General features: G+C 40.0%; 1 protein-coding gene across 2 annotated transcripts in view; it reads right to left on the reverse strand.

Annotated features, from left to right (window-relative positions):
- The window catches only part of ST6GALNAC3 (ST6 N-acetylgalactosaminide alpha-2,6-sialyltransferase 3), a 210,804-nt gene that overhangs the window by 53,994 nt on the left and 133,892 nt on the right, over positions 1-22,918 (reverse strand). For both annotated transcript variants that reach the window (XM_050306898.1, XM_050306899.1), the window contains exon 3: positions 20,521-20,930. In XM_050306898.1, the coding sequence (XP_050162855.1) occupies positions 20,521-20,930 (410 nt within the window). The remainder of the gene's footprint in view (positions 1-20,520; positions 20,931-22,918) is intronic.

Below are 22,918 nucleotides of genomic sequence, written 5' to 3' on the forward strand. Positions count from 1 at the left end.
TTAAAGCATGGGAAGGTGATGGAGATTGAGGTGTTCCCAAGCACTGTGGGGCAGCTGCCGTTCACTTGGCTGCTACAACCCAGCCATGGCTCTGTGTGCTGAGGGGACAGAGATGCCACAAGGAATTACTGCCCTTCCTGAGGCCCCAGCCTGGCCAGTGGGCTCACTCTTGTTAACAGCAGCAGGAAACATTTGGAATAGTAACACCCAGAACTAAAATCTGCTCACGACCGACGGGGGAAGTGAATTCACTCCCGGACAGCAGACGCCACAAAAGGTTAGTCACAGAGACACAGGTCTGAACAGGCACTGTAAATACAATCAAGCATCAGCTTAAGGTGTCTTTCTCCTTTGCAAAAGGAGTTTATTTTCTATCACTCCCCTCCAGCGGGTTCACTGCTCTGCCCTTTATCCCACATCCCACGGGGAAACAGGTAACAGCGTTGTGATAGGTAGAGTCACACAAGAGTCTGTAGGCAAGTCTTACCCAGCTACAGCTCCATAAGTCCCAGAGGGTAAGATTACAAGGTCAGGAGAGAACGTGCTATACAGAAAGCAAGCTCTGTCCTCACTGGTGTTGCCAAATTACCAACCTATTGGTGTTCTAGAGGCTTAGAATGTGAGTTCCTAAACAAGCACGCACCTCTCGGGGAAGATCCTTCAGTCTACCTGTTAGTAGGAAAAGGCATTCCTGCAAACACAACTAGCTTTTCCCCCTTCTCTTAAAGAAGAAAAGGCAAATTTTGAACAAAATAGTCTGTGTCCAAACTATGCCCTAAGAACTGAGAAGACCAAGTGTTCATGTGCCAAAGGGCGGAATGAATTCCATAAGAAAGGCAGCCAACTAAAACTGCCAACCACACTCACACACCTGAGTCAACAGTACTGTTGTCTTGACTGGGTTCAGTCACTACAGAATTAGAACAAAACAATTTCAGCCATTTCTATACTTAATTTATGCACTGGAAGGATTCCAGATAACTTTGGACAGTAATCTCACTGCAGTGAGAGATGTCAAGACTTTTCTATATCCAAGTGAACTCTAATACACCTAGGATGGCTGTAGGACTTCTGTAAAACAATTAAAGGCTTCAAAATATTGTTCATATAACCACATCCATGGAAAAATACTTCACAGTTATTACTCCTACACTTGCTATCTGGCCAATCTTCTACCTTTTTTTGGTACCTCTCTCACTCACTTTTCCATGTCACTTTTTTTTATCTCTTACCCAGAATGAAATTGAGTTTCAAACCATATTTTTTGTTGCCAGAAACAAGTAAATCTTAAGAACCAGGATGGCAACCAGACTGAAAAGAATATAATACAGGAGTTGAACTTTCTGCTGTGCCAAGAACAAACCACCTCTGTCATGCCTTTACCAAAACCTCGAACAAAGTACAACAGTATGCTAAATAACTGCACAGACCTATTAGAATATATAACACACAACCACTATTTACCTCACCTTCCTTTGCTAATCAAGAGCTAAGGTGTCTAGGTCCCTCATCTAGGCTGTCTTTAGTCAACAAAGAAGGGGTAGAAAATTTGCTTCAACTATCTTTAGACAACTCTTTCAGAAAAACACTTTTCAAAGGCACTTACTGCCAACTGCCTGCAGGGAGGTGAGTGAAGTCTCTAAACCAAACGAGGTATGCTCCACACTGCCAAAGTCCACCTGCATTAGGGATTTTGCATCTCAGCCTTATGTCATTTCAATGAACTTCTCCATATTTTATATTTAATACGTTAAGAATACAAATTCAGTTAACTACGTTTAATGCAAGCCTTTGGTTTTCACTGGGTTGAAAGCTCTTGCCTGCAGTAGCTATCACCTTTTGCATTAACATTCTGTGTCAAGAAGCTGCACCCTATGACATTAAGGGTCTAAAAGTTTTATGACTGCATTCTGTAGTGTTAAAATCAAAGAACCCAAATCAATGCTACAGATCACAGAATGCATCACTGGGAGTTTCTCACCATTAAAAAAACATGTCTTATGATCTGTGTTGTAAATACATACTCAATCAATTTTTAAAACATATTTTACTCTGAGTGCACAGTGATGGTAATGGGAATGGCAAGAGTGTCACTGAGATATTCCTGCCCAGATGTCTCCCCTGAGTGGAAGATGTTTTACTGAACTGATATGTGAAACTATCAAGACAGTCGTTACAAACACAGATACACACAGTTTGTTAGTTACAGCCAGACTCTTTTGGAGAACTGATGACTAAATTCATGGCCACTAATAATGTTAAAAACTGATTCTGTAAGGCCAGCACTTCTATAATCCATAACGGTGCAGATCACATGATGAGTTTCAACTTATCTTCATATTAGCTTCTCTACAGTGGCTTATAAGTATATTTTCCTCTGATAGATAAGGTAATGCTTCAGCAGAATTCTAACTTTTTTCCCTAAAATTTATTCAAACATTAATGAAAATCAGGCTGTTATGTTAGCCTTGATATTACATGGGTGATTACAGGTGATTTTTTTAGAATCAGACAAGAAAGCAGAAAAGAAAATCCAGCCCATAAGGCAGTCTGAATGAAAGCTAACCCTACCATTTTGAATTCTCCTGCTCTGTTCCCATGCACAGAAATGTTAAGAAGTGAAAACAGCTGTGAAGAACAGGGTGGGAAAGGCTGCTGATCCAACTGCTTAGCATTCAAAGGGCATGAAACAAAGAAGTGAAAAGGGTCTAAACTTTCAGCTTGCATCTGTAGCCCACTCAGTACTGCTCAGTGCCAGGCTGATACAACTTCTTAAACTATAACATTTCAAGGTAATGTGGAGTGCAATTGTATTTTAACTGGAGAGGGCTCCCCCAGGAATTAGAAGAATCAATTACTGCAGATTAAGCACACCAGATATAACTTTTGTGTGAACCTTTAATTTGAAACCAATAGGTCTGGTCCTCAGTAGAAAAGCATTCACTTTGTAACTTTGACTTTAAACAGTATTTTCTCAGGAAGTTTTTCACTGAGATTCTCTATCACGTTGCTGTCCTACCCTCTCCTTTCAATTCACTGCTTTTGCACGTCAGAGTCTGAGTCATCCTTTGGAGTCTTTCACTTTTGAAGCAATGACTGAAGTGTAGATATTGCTATTGCAGATTTCTTAAAAATGTTTAAAAATACTACTAAATAATAAACCTCTACATTGGTTAATTATCCCAGTTTTTCATCCCAGAGACTTAAGGTCAAATCTAGATTAGACAAACCTGTGTAACCTCATAGTTTCACCAGTCTGTGGCAGGGTTTCATATACAGAGTAAAAATCCAATTTACATGAGCTGGACCAGCAGTCTTTGCTCAGGAGAGAGGCCAAGGCCTGGGACAGCAGTGTTACAGCAAACTGTCAAAACTGGAGAGGCTTTACCAGGTTTTGGTGTATGACATTAGCCCATCACTTTTATGGGCACTCCAATTATTTAAGCTATTTACACAGAAGCTACAATTTTCAGAGGAGGGAGGATAAAAGTTGCCAAAGCACACTGGGAATCTAATCTCCATTTATAGGGACAGAAAGCCACTATTACTAGATGGCCAACTGCAGGAAATGTTCATATCAGAAATTTATCACACCTCCCAAAGTTCACTTTGGGATAGCCTGAAAAGGAATGAATGGGCGGAGAGATCAAGACATTAGAAACAATGTTCTGTGCTTAAACTACAATATCCAGATTTTTAAATGAATAGTTCTGCTGTGATATTGGGCTACATTACTTTTAGACATGGACAGGACACGCTGCAAAACCACAGTCTTCAGTATATGCCCAGTATACCCCTCTTTTTTTTACTACTACTAGCATTTTATAATACTAAGATACCTGCAACACCAGCAATGATGCAGAACTTCATAATCATGTTTAGGAAAAAAAATGGAAGAGATTTAGATGAATGTTACCATAAAAATTCTGCTGCTTCAACTTATGCAAACATCCTACAGTAGTCTTCCCAATTCTGCTTCCCAGGTAATTCATTGGAATTCCAGATACTTCAGTAAAAAAAATTCAAGAGGCTTAAATTACTCAGGGAACTCTTCCATTTTCAGATGTAATACAGGCTATTTGTTCAAGGAGCTGCTTTGGAAAATGTTTTTCCCTATATTTGTGCCATGTCCACTGATTATAAATAGTAGTTACTGACGATCAAGAAACATGAACAGGAATAAAACACTGGCAAAACTTAGCTGCCAGCTCTCAAATTTCCAAGAATTAATTGAAACATCTTCCTTGCTTAGAAGAGAGCTCCTGATGCAGCATCCCATGTAGCAACCCCATCTGTGAACAAAAGTGCAACACAATGTCTGACCTCTTGACTTTGGCAGGGGATGAGCACGTTGAAAACCAGATTAAAGATCTGCTTGGATTTACAGGGATTTGGTGGCTGTGAGAAGACGGGAAGAAGGTGGTAATGGCTGGCTGAGAAAGCTGTAACGCTGTTCAATTCACAGTGCAGGTGAAGGGAAATCTGCAGCACACAGCAAGCAGGGCTTTTTCCACCTTTCCTGAAATGAAAGTTTCCATCAGGGTCCAGCAATGCCACCACAAAGGCTCCTGAGCTTACAGCTTACTCTGCTGAGTGAGAACAGCAGCATACTCTGGACTATTTGCATCAGGTCTTCTGCAGCTAATTTCTCTCCTCTCATGCTATGAGATCACTCCTAGCAGCTCAGAAATGTCTAATGAAAAGAGAAGCAGTGTATCTGATCCCAGTCACGCTGTTCTAAGGGAATTAACCGGCGTCGTCATTACCTTAAACACTTCCATTCAGAGTGGGTTTTATGAAGAGCTCAAGAAAAGTAAATGCTGTTTCAAATAGGTAACTCTATATATTAAATCAAATAAATGAATGACAAAGTGCTGGCACTTTTTGGCTGTAATCCTGTTATTGCTTAGAGCCATTTCTAATGCAAATGAAGAATGATGTAGCAGAGCTATTTAGCAATTTTCTTTGATGGGCAATGCTGACTGCTGGGAAGTGGCAGGAAAGCAACTGCTTGAATATGGAGTGCTCCAACATGTCTTGTAATATTCCTTCCCAAATCTAATGATCACCCCTCCCTCCTGCAAAGTGCTATCTTTGAACAAGGCTCTGCTGAGCAATACAAGCCCATCTTTGCACAGAGGCCAAGACACAAGAGCTGGGTGTGGTCACACAGGATTTCAGGAAACATGCAATTTCTAGTGAATTCTTTTAAGAAATTCCACTTCTGTCTGCCTATAAAATCCCAGGTAAGCATGAACTTGCATAGGTAAGAATACACAATTGTGCCTTCTGAATGACAGGGTAGCACGTGGGGGACAATTTGGGAACCCTGACTGAAGGATATCTTCATAGCTCTGCCACAGCCTTGCTGGATGATACCTGTGTGCAACTTGACAAATGACTCCCTGCATGAGTTTTACAATCAGGAAAACTGGGAAATTAAAGCTGGTTTAATGTCCTGCAGTGCTTTAAGGTGTGTGGATGGTATGTGTTACGAAATGCTAAATAATATTAATGAAATCTAACCAGTGAAGGAACACTGATTTCAATCTTCGAAAGATGAGCTTGTCCCTCTATTTAATAAAACATTACATAGGGCCAGTAGGAGGTTGTCATCAAGTAAGAGTACACATACAAAATGTGGTAAATTATATGTCTACTGTAAATTCAAGCACAGAAAACTTTATTTCAGAGACTGCAAACTATCCGGACAATGTGAAATCGTGCATGAACATCAGCTTAAAAACGTAATAGCATGTTCTCTCTTCAGGATATATATATGGGGAATGAATAAGCCACATCTAACCACAATTTCTTGGGCTTCTTTGATGTCTGTGCCTCACAAATGTGAGATGTGGCACTGACTGGAAGCCCCAAGCTACCATGATGCAACACCACTGGCTGCAGCCCAAGTTCCAGATGTTCAGACCCAATAACACAACATCAGAAGGGGCAAAGTGCTACAGAGAGGCAGCAAGAAAGAAAGACCAGGCTCCCCCCACCTGCATTAGCCACCCCCAACATGGAGAAGAGCCAGCAGTGTCACAGAGTGTGACACTCAGAGGGACCCAAAGGTGCCTTCCCCAGCCCTTAGCACACGTTGCTACACACTTAGGAGGAGGAAAGCCATTTGTGCTGCTCTATCCTAGGTAAAAGTGAAACATTCTGAAGGGAACAAAACCATCAATAAAACCACTTCCACTAGGATAACGGGTCTGGAAAACTGGGCAGATCTTACTGAAGAAAATGGCCAGGGTTAAAAAAAAAAAAAACCAACTCAGAAAGATGTTTTCCAGTCAGACTGACCAGGTTTGAAGGATGCTAAGCAGCATTTTCGCAGCAGTATTTCACTACATTTTTGCTCAGACCTTTCTATCTGAAGAATGACTTCGGAAATGGAGAAGCAGGGCTTGCTGAGATCCATATGTTGTGCTGAGCAGAGATGTAACTCTGAGCATTTTCCACAAGACTGGGCAGGGCAATCTGTCCTCAAAGGGCATATTTACAGGAAATCATCAAAGACAAATTTGTGGTTTCCATGTTCCTGATTGGGGCAGATGATTGCTATTGCAGGTCCTCAGGTTTCCTGCTGTTTTCAATACTTTGCACTTTAAACCGTCTTACAACTGACTTTGGTCTTTTTTTTATTTATTTATTAAAAAACACTTCCATCCATGTAACTAGTTGATGCTTTTGCAGTCCTTTGAAGTTGTAAAGTACTGCAAATTTAGAAACTGTTCTTAATAATCGTTTGGACAAATGGATCCAGAAAATTGCATATTGATGGAAGGAGTTTATGTTCTTTGCAGTCAAATATTTCCTCACTCGTTTCATGCAAAATTGCTTGGCCAAACAGATTTTCCCAAGGCTTTCTCAATAATGAATGTAACTTTCTTTTGTTTCTGGCTCTTCTCCGAACCCATCAGGAAAGGGTAAAGCATAATGACATAGGTCTGTTGCCTCCTGTAACCCTCTGGGACTGTTTTCTCTAATGTGATTGTTTGAAAATCAGCAGTTTTCTGCCAGGAAATAAAATAAGCCATTTTCCTTCCAAGTAACGCTGAAAAAATCTGAACGCCACGGAGCCTGCTCACTCATGCAACATTAATTTTTAAAAGAATCAATTTTGTAATCTTTCAATTATGGTTTATTATAATGATAATAATCACTGTGAAATAAGGTTTTTTTCCGCTGCTAGTGCTGGTGGCTGTCATCAAACCACTTTCAGCGATGCTGAAAACACCTGGACTAATAAACCAGGCATTATTTATTTATACTTTAGTTTTACTTATTTAGAAATGTATTAAACATCAATTCCCCTAGCAGTCGTGATGTTCCAAAAACTAAAAGCAAATATATCATATGTGTAGCACATAAAGACCTAAAATCACTGCCAGGCTGGTTATCATCTTGTACTGTTATAACTGAAAAGTGCTTACAAAAAACACAGAACAAACCACATGGGCCTTGCTCATTGCTAACACATGAAGTGTGAACACCTCTCGTGCTGGAAGCCCAGAGAAAAGCTGCTCTGGCTCCAGTGGGCAGGCACAAACCACATCCCTTCGCTTTTCACTTTGAGATCACGCTGTGCTGGGTGGGTGGCACGCCTGAGAGCTGACACGAAGCTCATATATTCACATATATATAGAAATCACCTGTAACAGCCTCAAGCCTTGATCAGTGCTCACATATCCAGAGCTACAGACCTGTGTGGCAGAGAACACGCATTGTTCATACAGCAGGTCATGCCAGGGCTTAGCATTTAACAGCAGGAGCACAACGGGTTTATATTATGCTCACATTTTACAATAAAAAGTGTACAGAAAAATCACTTGGTTTCTGATCAAAATCTGAGCTCCCTGCTGTTTTAATTCCTGTAACCAACAATCATCAATAAATAATCATGTGCAGCTTCTACGTCCCACTGTGATATTTTGTTTTCGTTTCAAGAACTGGATGTACCGAGTTGAGATCTGCAATTCCAGACCAGGCTTTCAGGTGTTCTGCTCCAGGATTCAAGTGAATGAGGAAGCACAAGGGCAAGGGCACAGAGGGGAGAGCTGTTCTTCATCAGATAACTTGCAGGTTTGCGAGCTGTTCTAAAAGACGTGCCGAAAACAGGACATGTGTCGGAGGCAATATATTTCACAATAAAAGGATAAAAGGTTGAAAGAAGAAAGTTATATAGGTGACATAGTCACAGCGAGGCAGGAAATAAAGGAGGAAAAAATATCCAAAAGTATCAGTAAAAAAAGTCAGAGAAGGAAAAAGAATATTTGAAGGAAAGCAAGAAACATGTCAGATGCAAACAAGTATCCCATGAGAAAGAGTGTGGCCAGCACACTCCCCCTCTACTTGGCCCTAGCCAAGCCATATCCAGTGTCCAGTTCTGGGCTCCTCAGTACAAGAAAGACAAGGAACTACAGGAGAGGGCCCACAAAGATGGTGAGGGGTCTGGAGCACTTCTCTTATGAGGAGAGACTGTGGGAGCTGGACCAGTTTAGTCTGGAGAAGAGAAGACTGAGAGGGGATCTCATTAATCCATGTAAATATCTCAAAGGTGGGTGTCAAGGGGACGGGACCAGGCTCTTTTCAGTGATGCCCAGTGAGAGGATGAGGAGTGAGAGCCATACACTAAAACACAGGAAGTTTCACCTCAGCACAAGTGGAAGAACTTCTGTACATCAGGGGTGGCAGAGCACTGGAACAGCTGCCCAGGGGGGGTGTGGAGTCTCCCTCTCTGGAGACCTTCAAAACCCACCCAGACGAGTTCCTGTGTCACCTGCTGGCAGGGGGGTTGGACTGGATGATCTCCAGTGGTCCCTTCCAAACCTAACAATCCTGTGGCTCTGTGATTAAAGAGGAGCACAGACAAGGAAGAGTTTGTGACCAAAGCACGGTGACAACATTACAGCCTGTGATTTGAGTTAGCTAATCCAAATGGGAGAGTCTGAGATACCTATCAGTAAGAGAAGGCAAAAAAGTTGAAATGCTTCAAGAATTGCTTGGGGCCAGGCCTCAAGACTCACAGACAATGCATGCCTTGGTACTGAGCTTTTCTGGCACCCAAACAGAGACTCAGATGGTAACCAGGCTGTGAACAACCTAAAACCATGTACACTGGGGCTCACAAACTCAACCCATCGCTTAGGTCACCGGGACAGAAAACTAAACCCTACCTTTGCAAATACTCAAGACCTGTCACCTCAAAGGAGACAATCCAGTAGCTGGATGCACCAACCAACTCAGCTGGCCTCCAGCTTCACTCTCTTCTCTAGCACTCCCACGCCCTGAGCCTGGAGATGCCTCAGCCTTCCCATCTGCCACGGGCAGGATCAGCTGGGAATGTGGTAGGAAGGTGGAAATCCACAATCCCCTTCCCTTGACAGGAAAAGCTGCTCTGCCTGCTTGGTGAGGAGCTCAGGCTGCCATGGACTTTTGGCAGTGGTGAGGCTGTATCTGTGGTTCTCCTCACCACCTTGACTTCCCAGTCTGGAGCGCTCCCTGGGGGTACAGGGATAGGACACTGGGCAGTGGAGGAATGGCAGAAGGCCAAGTCATTCATTCATTCATTCATTCATTCATTGAATAAAGAAGTCAAGTAATTTGTTTCTGAAATGCAGGCAATTAACATAAACTAATTAAATACCACACTATTAGACCGAAGACATTTTCTATTGATATCATTTGGTATTAATACCTAGAAAAATCAATGCAGTCACATTTTTAATGCCTAGTTCATTCACAACTGCTTAATTAATATCTCTTAATTCTGTTTTGGAGTGAAACAGATTAGATTATATAATTCCCACTTCCAAAAGTTTGACATTTAAAGGTAACGTTCAGCCAAATCATTATGTTTAGAAAATGTGCTAAGTATTAAAAACTGGAGGACAGTCTTACTGGACCTTCAAGGATCAGTGTAGTCTGATCTGGATATAAAACCACCAAGATATCTTAATTCTAATTAGTGTCTCTGCCATTAAGATAATTTGGGAGCTCTATCTGTCCATTCCTGAACTAAACACTTTTAACTTAGATCTCATTTATCCTACCATACAAAATGAGACGTTTCTCTATCCATGTCAAAGCACTGTTTTCCTGTTTGTTCTTGCATGTTCCACCTCTGGATACAGCAGAAAGGGAATTTTCTCCTGTGCCTGACAATGCTGCTGGCTCGTAGACAATACTAACACAAAATTGCCACAGATGATAGATAATGTATACCTTTGACATTTCTCATTCCCCTAAAGAGGCACAGTACTCTACTGACTGACTCACTGTCAAGCTGCCTTCCTTTTTCTAAGACTTCAAACCTGAGAAACCGAAATTTATTTTAAAATTTTTGTTCAATGCAGTCATCTTGCAAATTTGACTTGCTCTGATAACTTCATTTCAGCAGTGTTCTTTGCCAAGACTGTATGTGCCATTTGATAAAAAAGAACTTGTAACCATTGGTTTTAAAACAGTCATATTTTGAAGCACACAGAGCGTGGATACAAACTTTACTGAAGCATGTCAATCTATAATTCTGTGCAAAATGTTCTCTATACAGGAAGTGCAAAAGGGTTGTAAAATTTAGTTAGATATAACCTTCCCTTTTCATTAGCTATTAACTTTATTCCAAGATAAACTAAAGCATAATGAGTCTTTTCATTATCATGTAATTATTATTTTAATGGTTACATTACAAGCAACAGAATACTATACATACTTTCACCTCTCATATCAGTGGGCAATTATTTTGAAACTTTATATGATAATCTACCCACAAAGACCGATGTATTAATGCCACCATTTTCGTATAATGATGACCATGGCTTTGAAATCAGTATGGCAGCCTCAGAGAAAAATGTAAAGTAAAAATGAAGAAAATATTTATAATATATGCCACTCTCAGTCTTAGAAAGGCTTGGAAGGAAAACTGGAAAAAGCCTTCCTTCAATATATCATCTTCAAGTACCATCCTAAACCATATCTGGAAATAGTGCCTGAAATACTCTATTTCCCACTAATAAACTCTGAACTGGCCTTAGTTACTCATCCATTCATCACCTGCCTTCTAACCAAGCACACTAGTGTAGCTTGGCAGGAAGTGATTAGACAGATCTAAGTAGCACATAAAGCTTGAGGATATCCTGGGGACACCCTATATAAAGTTAAATGAAGTTTCATATCCACAAGGCACTCCGTGAGCAAGACTCAAAATATCCCTAGGAGTGAGAAGGCCCTGGGATGTCACTGCAAGTGAGAATCCCTGGCACAATCTGTACAGTGAAGCTGAAATCCAGCTCTGTCAAACACTGTGCTTTCTTGGCAGAGGAGGTGAAGGCAATTTAAGACCATGAAATAAGCCCCAAGGAGTTAAGGACCACTGCTTTCTTCTACTCCAGATACAAAACATATTTCAGCAGTGTCATCACTTATATGAAATCAGAGCAGCAGAGAGAGAGAGAGAGAGGGAGAGAGAGGAAAAACCCACAGCCACCAAGCTCAGGCCAAGACACAATTCTCCCTTGATAAAATAAAAAGCTACACATGACAAGCACCAATCACATTTCTTAATGGACTAGAGGAAGGAAAGGAAAGAATGCTAAAAGGGATGGACAGAGAGTAGGAAAACAAGTAACACTTGGAAAAATTGAAACTAAAACTCTTCTTTTAGAGGAATACTGCTTTGCAGATACTCTGCAGAGTATTTTTTTTTCCCTAATATTTTGGTTGACTGTAAAATTTCAAGAGACTACTGCTAATTTTATGTAGAAGGAGATATTAGAACATTATCATGTTTGGCTGAAAACAGGTTATAGAGCAGCAGGAATTTGTTCTGTTTTGCAGTTCCAGACCACTCCACCCCAAAATCAGCACTGTATGAGACTGAAATGCCTTCATGGTGAACATACAGCATTCAAAAAGCCCTATGGACATGAATTTCTGCACAGCAATAGCTTCTGCTTTCCCCCAGTGTTCTTTTCTCAGGGAAGGCAAGTTGTAAAAAGGGGATGAATATTCTCTGCCTCACAAAGGCCTTTTGAGGCTTAAGTGATACCTGCAATATTTTCAGAAATACTCTCATGGAAAATGTTTGGAACACTCTTTGGAGACAGGAGAACTAGCAACTCTAATGAATTTTCTTCACAAAAAATTCTGAAACAACATATGGAGAGCAAACTGAACACAGAGCACATATTTCTGACATTTATCTTTGTTTTTATTGTTAAGATAAAAGCATGCTGTTTGTTTCTCAGAATTTCATCTGCTATCTCTTTCTTTCCTTTCTCTGACTTCTTCTACACTAGTGACATCATCTGCAGCAATTTTCAAACCTTTGCAGCAAATCCTATGCTTTGAATGTTTTAATGAGTCATGCCAGGGAGTTTATGCCTTCTTTTTGCAATCAGTAGGACTAGAGCAGAGAGGATATTTGTGCTGGGATGATTTACTTTTGAAAATAAAAACGGAAAAAAAGAAGTTCTCCAAAGTTCAGGACGGGGTACTAACAACAAACTTGCAAGGAACAAATATGGGCAGTAAGAAACCTTTTCTTCTTTTGCAATTTGTGTGTTTACTGAATACTGACTGCTCAGCTTATGAGATGAGTGGTGTCTCTGGTTCACAGTCCCAACTGTACTGAATTCTACCACAATCAGGAACTGCTTACAAAGTCTTGAAAACAGAACATCTGAATCTTTGAGCACCTGCGTAAAAAAGCATTCCCCTTCACACCCAAACTAATCCCCACGCTGGTAATGTCTGAGATGTCACACAAACTGTTTGAAGACATAAGATTCAAAATTCATAATAAATCCCCACTGCTATAGTTATGTTTTTCCCGACTTTTAACTACCAAAACACGCTGAGGATGTGAACCTCTGAGAAAAACTGTAAGTGCTGCTCTTGTGCATGTTACTCTTTAAATGCATAGCTGCCTCACAGTTAGGAGCTCAGAGAACCTGAGTACCACAGGAGCTGCATAGGGTGTGGTCAGAGATTGTTTTCTAAACGCAGGTTTTAGCAGCACATCGTGTCCTCCATGCATCCCAACAGCACATCGTGTCCTCCAGGAAGCACGTCCGTGAATCCTGAGTTACCTTCAAAGACACCTGCTATAAATCCATGTGCACACCCACATGAATATACACATATATATGTATATATATATATATATAAATATTTGTACAGTTTCACTGTTCTGAAATTGCAGCCTTAATTCTCTATGTGGGATACGTGATAACAGACATAGAAATAAACCAAAGTACAACGTCTCCTTTGTTTTCATAAGGGTAAAAATACATGCTGAAGATGTGCACAAGCAAGCACCTACAGTGAGTTCCAAATTAACTCAATGAGTCAAAAAGTTCACCGTTTCCCCCCAGTTTTCCTCCCATCTGTGTCTGTGAGATCTCACACAGGCTTGATTAACGGAAAATTAAATTTTCCTTGCTGAATTTGTTTACTAATCTTTCTACAGTTTAAGGCAAAATACTCCAACATCAATTCAGGATAAACTTTTTCTACTTTCAAACAGTTATTTTTTTTACTGTGTTGCCTATTTGTAAAAAGGTTTGAGAAGACAATCTTCGCTAAGTATCATGCAGTGAGATAGTCGAGACTAATTCTCATACACCTTTTCCTATAAAAGTATTTTCTCACAAGTTTGACTAACTAGCAGGTGGACAAACGTACAGAAACTCATCTCTACCTGAAGCAAGAAATCACTGTAGTGTTTTATTCCCTGAAGTCCCCTAAAGTTGCTAACCTCACTTGAGCAGCAACTCTATATCACAAACCTCCCGGTGCATCTAATGCAGCTTGATTGTAGTACCGTCTTTTGCTAAACACTGTAAATACAGTTCAGTGCACTTTAGGGAGCTTCCATTAGAAACCCCACAGTTACCAGTAACCAACAGGTATCGTACTAAAGCAGTAGCAACATTACATTTATTTTCTAATCTATTTAATATATCTCACAAAAGCCCTGCCGTGTCACAACTGGTAATAAGTATAAACTCCAATGGTAATCACTCTGTGTTCTTCAAGACAACTGTTTCAGCTGGCAGCAAGGTTGAGTTAAATAAAACAGATTAACTTCTTGATTTTTAAAAAAAAAATAGTTCTATTCCTTTAAAATTTTAAGTTCCTTTAGGAGAATCAAGGTCTATTTCACACACTGTGATCTGAAAAACCAAAAACGTTGAACTACAGAAGACAATCCAGTAAAGGTTCTACGAACACTAAAGGCTTCATGCAAAACCTGTGCTTCTGCTCATTTTTCCCTCCAAGACTTTTTGTCTTTGCAACCATAAAATACTTTCACCAGAAGCAGCAGAACTGGAAGTGCTGCAATACCCAGCGGTGCACGGGAGTCACTGACGGACATCACCCTTTCAAAAAGTGTACGTTCACGGGATGTGAGGAAATTCCAAGCAGAATCCCATCTATTTGTACAGTCCCAGTGCTCCTTCTGAGGGATATCAGCCATACCCTCAATCATAAAAGCTTCAGAATGTTTAAAGGACGGGATGAAAAAGGTGTGCGTGCAATTAGGACCATACCAAATATTGTATAAAGATTTAACACATGGCTTTGTCGGGAGCAGAAAACAGATTGAGTGGCACTTAAAGAATACATGATAGATGAAAACCAATAGATGTTGGGTAAATTCAAAGAACATGTGAAAATGCACAATGATAGAGTGGGTCCTGAATATATATCTCTTGTCTTAAATCATTAAGTAAAACGAAATAATTCTATGGCTGAAGTCAGCAACCACCACAGAATCAATAGGTCTCTAAGCCCACAGCAATCTATATGCAGCCACAGTTTTATTACAAAATAATAGCTAATATTGATATTTTTTAATAAAGTTCCACTTCACTATGTAATTAGTGTAATGTAGGAGGAGCTGTATTTCTTAACAGAAGTGCTGTGCTTTGTACAGCATTTGCTGGCACGTTAATAAAGAACGGACTTCTTCTATTGAGTTCCATCTGCCTAATAGAGAAAAATGTTCATCTTAATTAGGAAAATCTTCATAAAGAATATAAATGCAGTTACTAATGGGCTGCAGGGAATAAATGTAGGACACTCAGCAACAACTGGTGTCTTACCAGGAAATGGAAGAGTGAATATAAACCCCAGAAGAGTTGTTGGCCGGCTGGTGATTGACCACAGATAGCAATAGATGTTGGGCTTTTAAGTGCTTTATAATGAAAAATCTATTTATTTCATTAAGGTTTCACACGTTAGACCCTTGTTTTTTCAGGGAATAAAGCAGTCTGTGACAATGAAATTATTTAAACCCTCTATGAACTAAGATGGACAAATCCATTAGCATTTTTTGAAGGAATTGCTTTATAAAAAGAAAGAATGGAAGAGCCAAGCAATGGTTCAATAACAGATCCATTGTCAAGTACTTGAAAAATGGTGCCTATATCAAACAAATATTTTTGGATTTGCTGTGACTTTTGGATTTGCTCACGGGCAGTTGAGAATATTTTGCTGACTTGACTGGTGCAGCAGTAGATATCACATCATCATGATAAAGACAACAGCAAAATGTAAATTACAATTCATTTTTGTTCTTAAAAATGTTTCAACAGGCATTATACATTTCCTCTGTCAGCCTGAATCAGTTTTTTCATAATTTCCTTCCAAGAGTTCTGTCATTTAAAAACAACGACATTCCTAACTCTTTCACTTATCTTCCAGAATTTTTTTTTTTTTTTTTTTTGAAAAAGCACATTAATACAAAGCACTGATGGGACACACTTCCCAAGTGCCAAAATCTAACTCTGAGCCAGGCTCAGTGTCAGTGTTCACAACTTCCCAATTAAAAACTGCTTTCTGCAAATTTTAACTAACAGTAGCCAAGATTTTATATTTCCTCTGAATAGTTTTGATAGGGAAACCAATATGTATAAGTAAGCAAGTGTAAAAGTGAAAATATCTCTATCATAACATTTCATTCAAGCCACAACCAGAAACACTGCATAAAACTCTGATGTTCTGGACACTGACAGCTTTACTACCTCAATTCACAGAGAATATCACCAAACAATAGAAGCTGCAGCTACTTGAGCCTCAGAGAATGTAATTTCATTTATTCATTTTACTGACATTTTTACTAGACTATAGCTTCATGTAGATTAGTCAGACACATGAAAAACCACATATTAGCTAAGGTGAAACTGTGATGACTGCCGTTGTCTAACAGTGTCAATCCAAACTTTAGATGAATATAATTTGCTAGCTCTAAATGACAGAGATAAAATATAGATCTCGTATATCACCAAAGTAATAAATAATTAGTGAGCAGAACTGAGTAAAATAGCAGGTTGAGCACACCCCCAAATTTTGAATCTTGATGCAGAAGTCAGCGATCAGAATGATCCCTCTTTCTGCCTTGAATGATAAAACAGCTTCCTCACAACCTAACACAACCCAGCACCATCTGGCATGAGCAGGGGAAACGAAGAACAACCTGAAGAGAAGCACAAAAGCAATTTAGTTTCCCCAGAATTGTCCATCATATTTACAAAAGTCTTTCAGAAACAGCCATTTGACTGCAAATGTGGCTCAGGGAACCTGCCTTCCGCAGACAGGCGTGTGCAGCCAATAATCTGAATAAAACCCACAGTTGAATTGAACTGAATTGTTTAGGTATGGGATGGGTGCTGTCAGAGTTAAGAGTGTGTTTGGAAAGTCAGCTGTCTACCAAACTGGCTGGGTTTCAGAACATTATCTCCCACCCCCTAACAGGAATTTTTAGGAGCTCAGAACACATCTCCTCAGCAGAGCTCAGCAGGCTCCTTTTTGGTAGAGCGACTACGAACACCAAGTTGAGCTGTGCTTGGAGCAGTTATCAGCACACTCGTTTTTGGGGCTGGTTTTTTGGGGGCTCAGTGTCCAACATGTGCAGGGGGGCAGGAGTGGTCTGATCACACCTTCAGCCCCGAGAGGGGAGGTGGAGCTGAGCCACGAGAGGCACCGGTGCTCGGAGGTGCAGCGCTGAGTGGTCAGCCCGAGGTGTTTGTAGTATAAACACAAATGGAATCTGCAGTCCACACAACATTAGACTGCTTCACTGATATGAGCACAGATTTATTTTAGCACTGCTGTTTGAAAGTGACTTTTAACACAGACTGTTTTCTAAATGATCCTTAAAAGAAACTCCTTTCTTTCTCATCACCTTCACCTAGGGCAATAACATCCAGTAGCATTGATCTATTTGCTGCTAGTTTTCATTAATTTTACCCTCCCTAAGGGTGGTGCAGCTTTGGTGCCAGCTAATTAAAACCTATTTAGGGATGCTCAGTGCACTTTATCAGACCAGAATTAGCTTTGCTGCTTTAATGAAGACTACAGTTTTCCCTGTTATTACCAATTAAATGTTATTATGGTATATTGAATTATATTTGTAATGCATGGCAAAGATATAGATGGCTTTAGAACCACTTATCTGGACTGAGGTACATACAAAGGTGCCACATTTAGGAATTATCTAATATTTCTTTAAATCCTTTCACTTGAGTCAATACATATAATACAACAAAACATTTGTGAAGAACTGGAAGAAGCTGCCAGCTTTACACTCCCTCTAGGGAAGTACCAAGTAAAATGCATTAATGAAAAATTTTGAACGTCTGGTAATGAATATTATTTATGTACAACAATTATTCAAAGCGGATGAGCATTCACCACCTTGAACTCAAATGCTTCACTAACGAGGACTCTCAGAAAGAACAGGTGTCCCCCAGATTCCTCACGTGCATGCAAGGTTAATTATCCAGCGTGGATAGCCCATATCAGAGGGTACTTTGTACTGCTGTAGAATTAAAAAAATGCTCTGTGACAAAATACACAACCTTGTTTGTTGGAAGTTATTTAGAGGTAATTCTTGTTTCTTCCATGCATCAGCAATAAACCATTTGTCAATACCAAAGCTGTGGGTTTTGAACCTGCACTCAGTGAAGTCAGGAATAAACCTCCCTCTGCAGGACCAGAGCTTTCCTGCAGCAGAGAAGTGACTTGCAGCACATACCTGCTGGCTGCTTCTCACAACACCCTTTAAAAACTTCAGCACCACAAGGATGAAACTACTGAAAAGTCCCACTCATTACCTAATTGTACTTCAAAGAGTAGAAACAGAAAGCTCATTAAAAGCTCGACAGACTAGAAATCTGTTGCTATCTTGCTATGCATTAGTACTATACACTGTACATAAAGACAGTATTTTAGGATTAAGCTAAAATAGATGTGGTTGCAATCCACTCAGTACATTTTAAAATATAACTTGAAATAGGCTTCCTTCCAGAATTTTTGGTGGGAACACGCTGAAACAGACCTCTGTTCAATCTAATATTCCAAGCAAAGGTTGGTGTTTCTCTGAGGAGCCAAAGGAATATTTGGCTGAGGAACCTGAGTTTGCCTCAGCATCATAATAGCCTGGCACAACAAACGAAACTATTTTCATCACCCACAAATCTCTTGTGCTCTCCGTTTACTGCTGCCACAAATGCCACATCTGTCTAACAACCTCATGACCCTCCCTAGAAACAGCAGACAGGTCCTGCAAATTGAAGATGTTACAGAAAATGAAACAGTTTCCAGACTGAGCTCCACGATTAGTAGGGAACTGCGAGATGTTTTCTGGAGATACAGAAGATGTTGGCTGGTGACACACCAATCATTTCCCTTGTTTCTGGCTGACAAGAGCATTAAATGATGTTAAAGACATCACTAAGCATTTGATGTGGAAAAGTAGGACCGAAAAATGAAAGCTGCAGCAGCAGATACAAGGATCTTCTCTGATTGCCACTGTGAGAACTGGTGGGTTTTTCACAGCGTCAAAGGGATGCACACGCAATGCGATGTGGGCCAGGAGGCAGGCTCATAAATATTTACTGCTGTTCACAAGGTGACACTTAGGGAGAAAGAACATGGGCCACTTTGACTTCAGGCTGCTTAAGAACTTTGTTATAAGCACTGGGAGAAGCGAAGTTCAATCTGCTTTTGACATGAAAAGAGGAAGCATTTGTATTGTGTTAATTGCGTAACTGTAAAGCTCGGGATGTGTTAATTTGTTGGAGAGGAATGGATTAGGCTGCAGATGAGGATACTTTAACATTGAATGATGAGATTTTTTCAAAGGAAAAATAGGAGATTTTTGTCAAGGTCTGGTCTCACAATAAGGATTCTGATGAAGTATTGTAAAGTCAGCTGTGACCTGACTGACTCATAAATGTAAACAAATTTATTTTTAGCAATGCAGTAATGTACCCATGATCATATTTATCTTGATTAATATGTAAACAGGATGACTTGGATTATTAAAGGTCAATGTTGAAGAATGGATCTTCTGTATTTTCTCTATTAGCCTCCTCATCAGTTTGTTCAATTAAACTAAAGAAGCCATGATAACCTTGACAACTTTATGACATATATGAGCTCCCTCTGACTCCAGAATCACAGCAGCAACATGTGCACATGGTGAACAAGCTGATGGGCAAGCTCTCCCTTATGTTTCAAAGTTTAAAAAATAGGAAAAATCAACTGTAACCAAATTTTGGCAGTTTTAATAACAAAGTGAAATAAGTCTGAGAGGACAAGCTCTTCCACTTTAAAAGCTGTCAAAAGTTCAGGTTGCATTTAACTGTTTGTGAATATCTATATTTTTAATTTGGTCAGAACAGCTATAGTCCTTCACAACCTCAAATTCCTGATGTGCAAATTCAAAAATTAATATTAAGACACAGCAGCGATCTGGAAACTCCTGCCTAGTTAACTCCAGTGAGTATGTGTGACAGGTGTTCTTCCATGCCAAAACACAGATGATCTGAATTTTTGTAGCTCAGTTGCAAATTCCTGCCCTTTGTGGTCTTAATTCCACAAATCCAATTTCTGCCTTGACCATGCCAGCCAGTACAGTGGCCCTCACACTTTCATCTCTCACAGCCTCCACTTGAGCAGCATAAACACAAATTCTCGGATATAGAAAACAGAATTCCAGTATAATTCTGGTAAAAACCTAAATCTATTAAGGTATCACTGATAATCCATTTTCACCAAGAAAGAGAAACAGTGTATAACCCTGAGGTCAGTGTTTGAAGAAAAGCTACAGCGAATCTCAGCTGAGAAGAAAATGCAATATCCAGAATTATCCCAAGGTTGTGTATTTGGAAATGTTGTTTGTGTAGGATTATCCTCTTCAAATAAAATGTCAACTTAATCAATAGTAAATTGAGCTGAAAACAACACACAGCTTTGAAAACGTTTCAGGAAGATATCCAATATTCTTGGGACTCAAGCCAACAGAAATGGAATGAACAGAAGGTAGCGTAGGTGGGGTAAATGGGGCCTAGCTGCTGCCTCATCAAGCGCTTATAACAGTCAAAACCATATAACAATCCATTAAAAATGTATCTGGGGACTCACTCAGTAGCCGGCATCCGGCACGGCCTTATCCCATGTACCTTCTGTCAAACACTGTGATCGTTCCTCACATTCAGGACTTACCGGTCTTTTCCCGTCTCCCTCTTAAACACCGCGTCGCAGTAACTCATGCGCTTTTCCGTTGTCACGTAGATTTTGGCACTGGGGTAGCTGTCGACGGCTTTCTTCAGCATGTTGTACACAATGCCATTCCCGTCCTTCCTCATGTTTCGGAAAGGCCCCCAGATCACGTAGATGGTGCTGTTGGTTTCTTTGAAGAAGTACTCGGGATTCTTGAGCAGCAGAGGCACGCTGGTGTGAGAGACCACCCTCACGGTCGTCCTTTTCCCCACATCTTCCTCGTAGCCCTTCGTGGGAGCGTTGTTCATCCTCCATATGCAGGAGGACTTGTCTATCTCGGTCCCCACCTTCTGGCCAGCCATCTGCCCCGAGTTGGAAACAACGGCACAGAGGTCACAGTCAAGCTGTAGAGGCTGCAAGACAGGAAACAAAAAATATGTGGCAAGTCCTTCTCTGTAAAACGTGAGGACTGAAAAATCAGGGAATAGAAAGGCAGGTACAATGTAAACAGATTGACAGCAATGCTTCTCTTTGAAAAAAAATCCAAACCCACAATCCCCATGTGGTAGAGCTGCTAGAAAACTCTACCACTACAAAGCTTGGAATGCAAACCTTTTTAGTGAAATAGGCAGATCCAGTCTTTGCTCTCCACCTTGAAAAGTCAACTATACTTTGTATGTCATACTATACAAATAATCATTCCTTTTTTCCTCTAAATGTTACTCTTTCCACTAAACGAAAACCAAAGGAAATGAAGAAGCAGCAGAAAACAATACTTAGATCAATGTCTTTTAACAAGGTGTTGTCAACAATAGGGAAAATACGACTGAAAAAGCAATGCTGTAAATTTAACTATACACTGACTGTGCTTCTGTGTCTGAATGAATAGTTCCAAAATTTGTGACAGAAGTCAAAAGATTTAGGTGTGTATCTAAAAAGTTATCTAGTAGCATGGAAATCCTGCAGTTGGAAAGGACACGTAGACAGAGAAGTATGCTGCTCTCTCCAGAGCGTGGTTATGACCCATGAAAAATGAGAGGCAGATGGACTGGTGACACGTGAACTAGGAAATTGATCCTGGGAAAACTGAAGTAAAAGACAGTATTTCCTGACCATATTCCAGGGTGCCATTTCTCCAGAATGAATTGAAAATAGGAAAAAAATTATCTAACAGAGATATAGGGACTTATCTGATGTTCCATTTGTCAAAGTATAAAGAGTAAAATGGTTTTTTTGGTTCTTTTGTACCAACAGACTAAAAGGAAATGCCCTGTATTTAAATTGGATTGTATGAGAAGTTCAGTTAGAAATCTACATCAAATGAAAACTAAATCCATCAAAAAAACCTACAGAAGATTGTTCGGGCCAGAGATCACCCACAATTTTTTGCACGGTCACAGACTTGATCCTCTGTCATACTCACAGCTGGGAGCCAGTGACTTCAGTTTAATCTTTTTTAGGAATAATTCCCTTCACGTTCTTTGAACATTTAGTCTGACAGAATCCTGGGTGTTTTTCTGATCAGACTCGTGGTTATTTCTCTTCACAATCACACCTCATTTAGCTGATGTGGGTGAATATCCTGGCTACATTTGACCGCTATAACCTCAGGACGTGGTTGCTGACAAAACATCAAATTCTTTGATAAGGGGGCGTAGTATAAGGACAAGAGATAAACACCTGAAGCGACTCAAACTGTAACAGCTAAAATATCTCCTCTTTGGGTGACAAATATTGTACTGAACTAAGATGCATCCTGCAAGACTTCTGCAATAAATCTCACCATTTCAAAGCTTTGATTTCCTTATTGTGATTGATTGGATTTCTCCATGTGAATGGTTCATGAAAACATTCTCTCCTCGTTTCATCAATAGCTAAAGATTCCTGATTCCATGCAAAAGCATTGGCCATGTTTCCTTTACAGAACACCATGTGTTTTTTTATAGCTGTTGTACTTTTAGAGTGCTGCCTTGCATAGTTCTCTGACAGCAGGGATGAAATCCCAGGAGATGCAGCTGAACACAAGAGTCTTTCTGTTTACAGTTACAGACATTCTCTCTAAGATACATTATGAGGACATGGCTGGGTGACCTAAACAAATCCATGAGCATAACTCACATCCTAACATGAAGTGAATTGTTAAAGTCCCAGTAGATTAATTTATAGTTTTCAGGGTGAACTTTCAAACTAACAAATGCTGAATATGAAACTGCTGGATAGGAAGAGCCAATTTGGTCAAGAATCCGGTTCCATTCAAATTTGTCTCAACCTCAGTGCTGGTTTGCTTTTTTTTTCCCAAAAAAATTCTTCCTTCTCTGTTAAAATGGAGCTTAAATTTGAAATTATTTGATTTTCTGACCTTAGTTAGAAATGCATTGCACATCTTCTATTCACTGAGTGT

Source organism: Myiozetetes cayanensis, unplaced genomic scaffold (assembly GCF_022539395.1).
Source record: "Myiozetetes cayanensis isolate MyiCay16 unplaced genomic scaffold, myiCay2020 scf12, whole genome shotgun sequence".
Taxonomy (NCBI): Eukaryota; Metazoa; Chordata; class Aves; order Passeriformes; family Tyrannidae; genus Myiozetetes; species Myiozetetes cayanensis.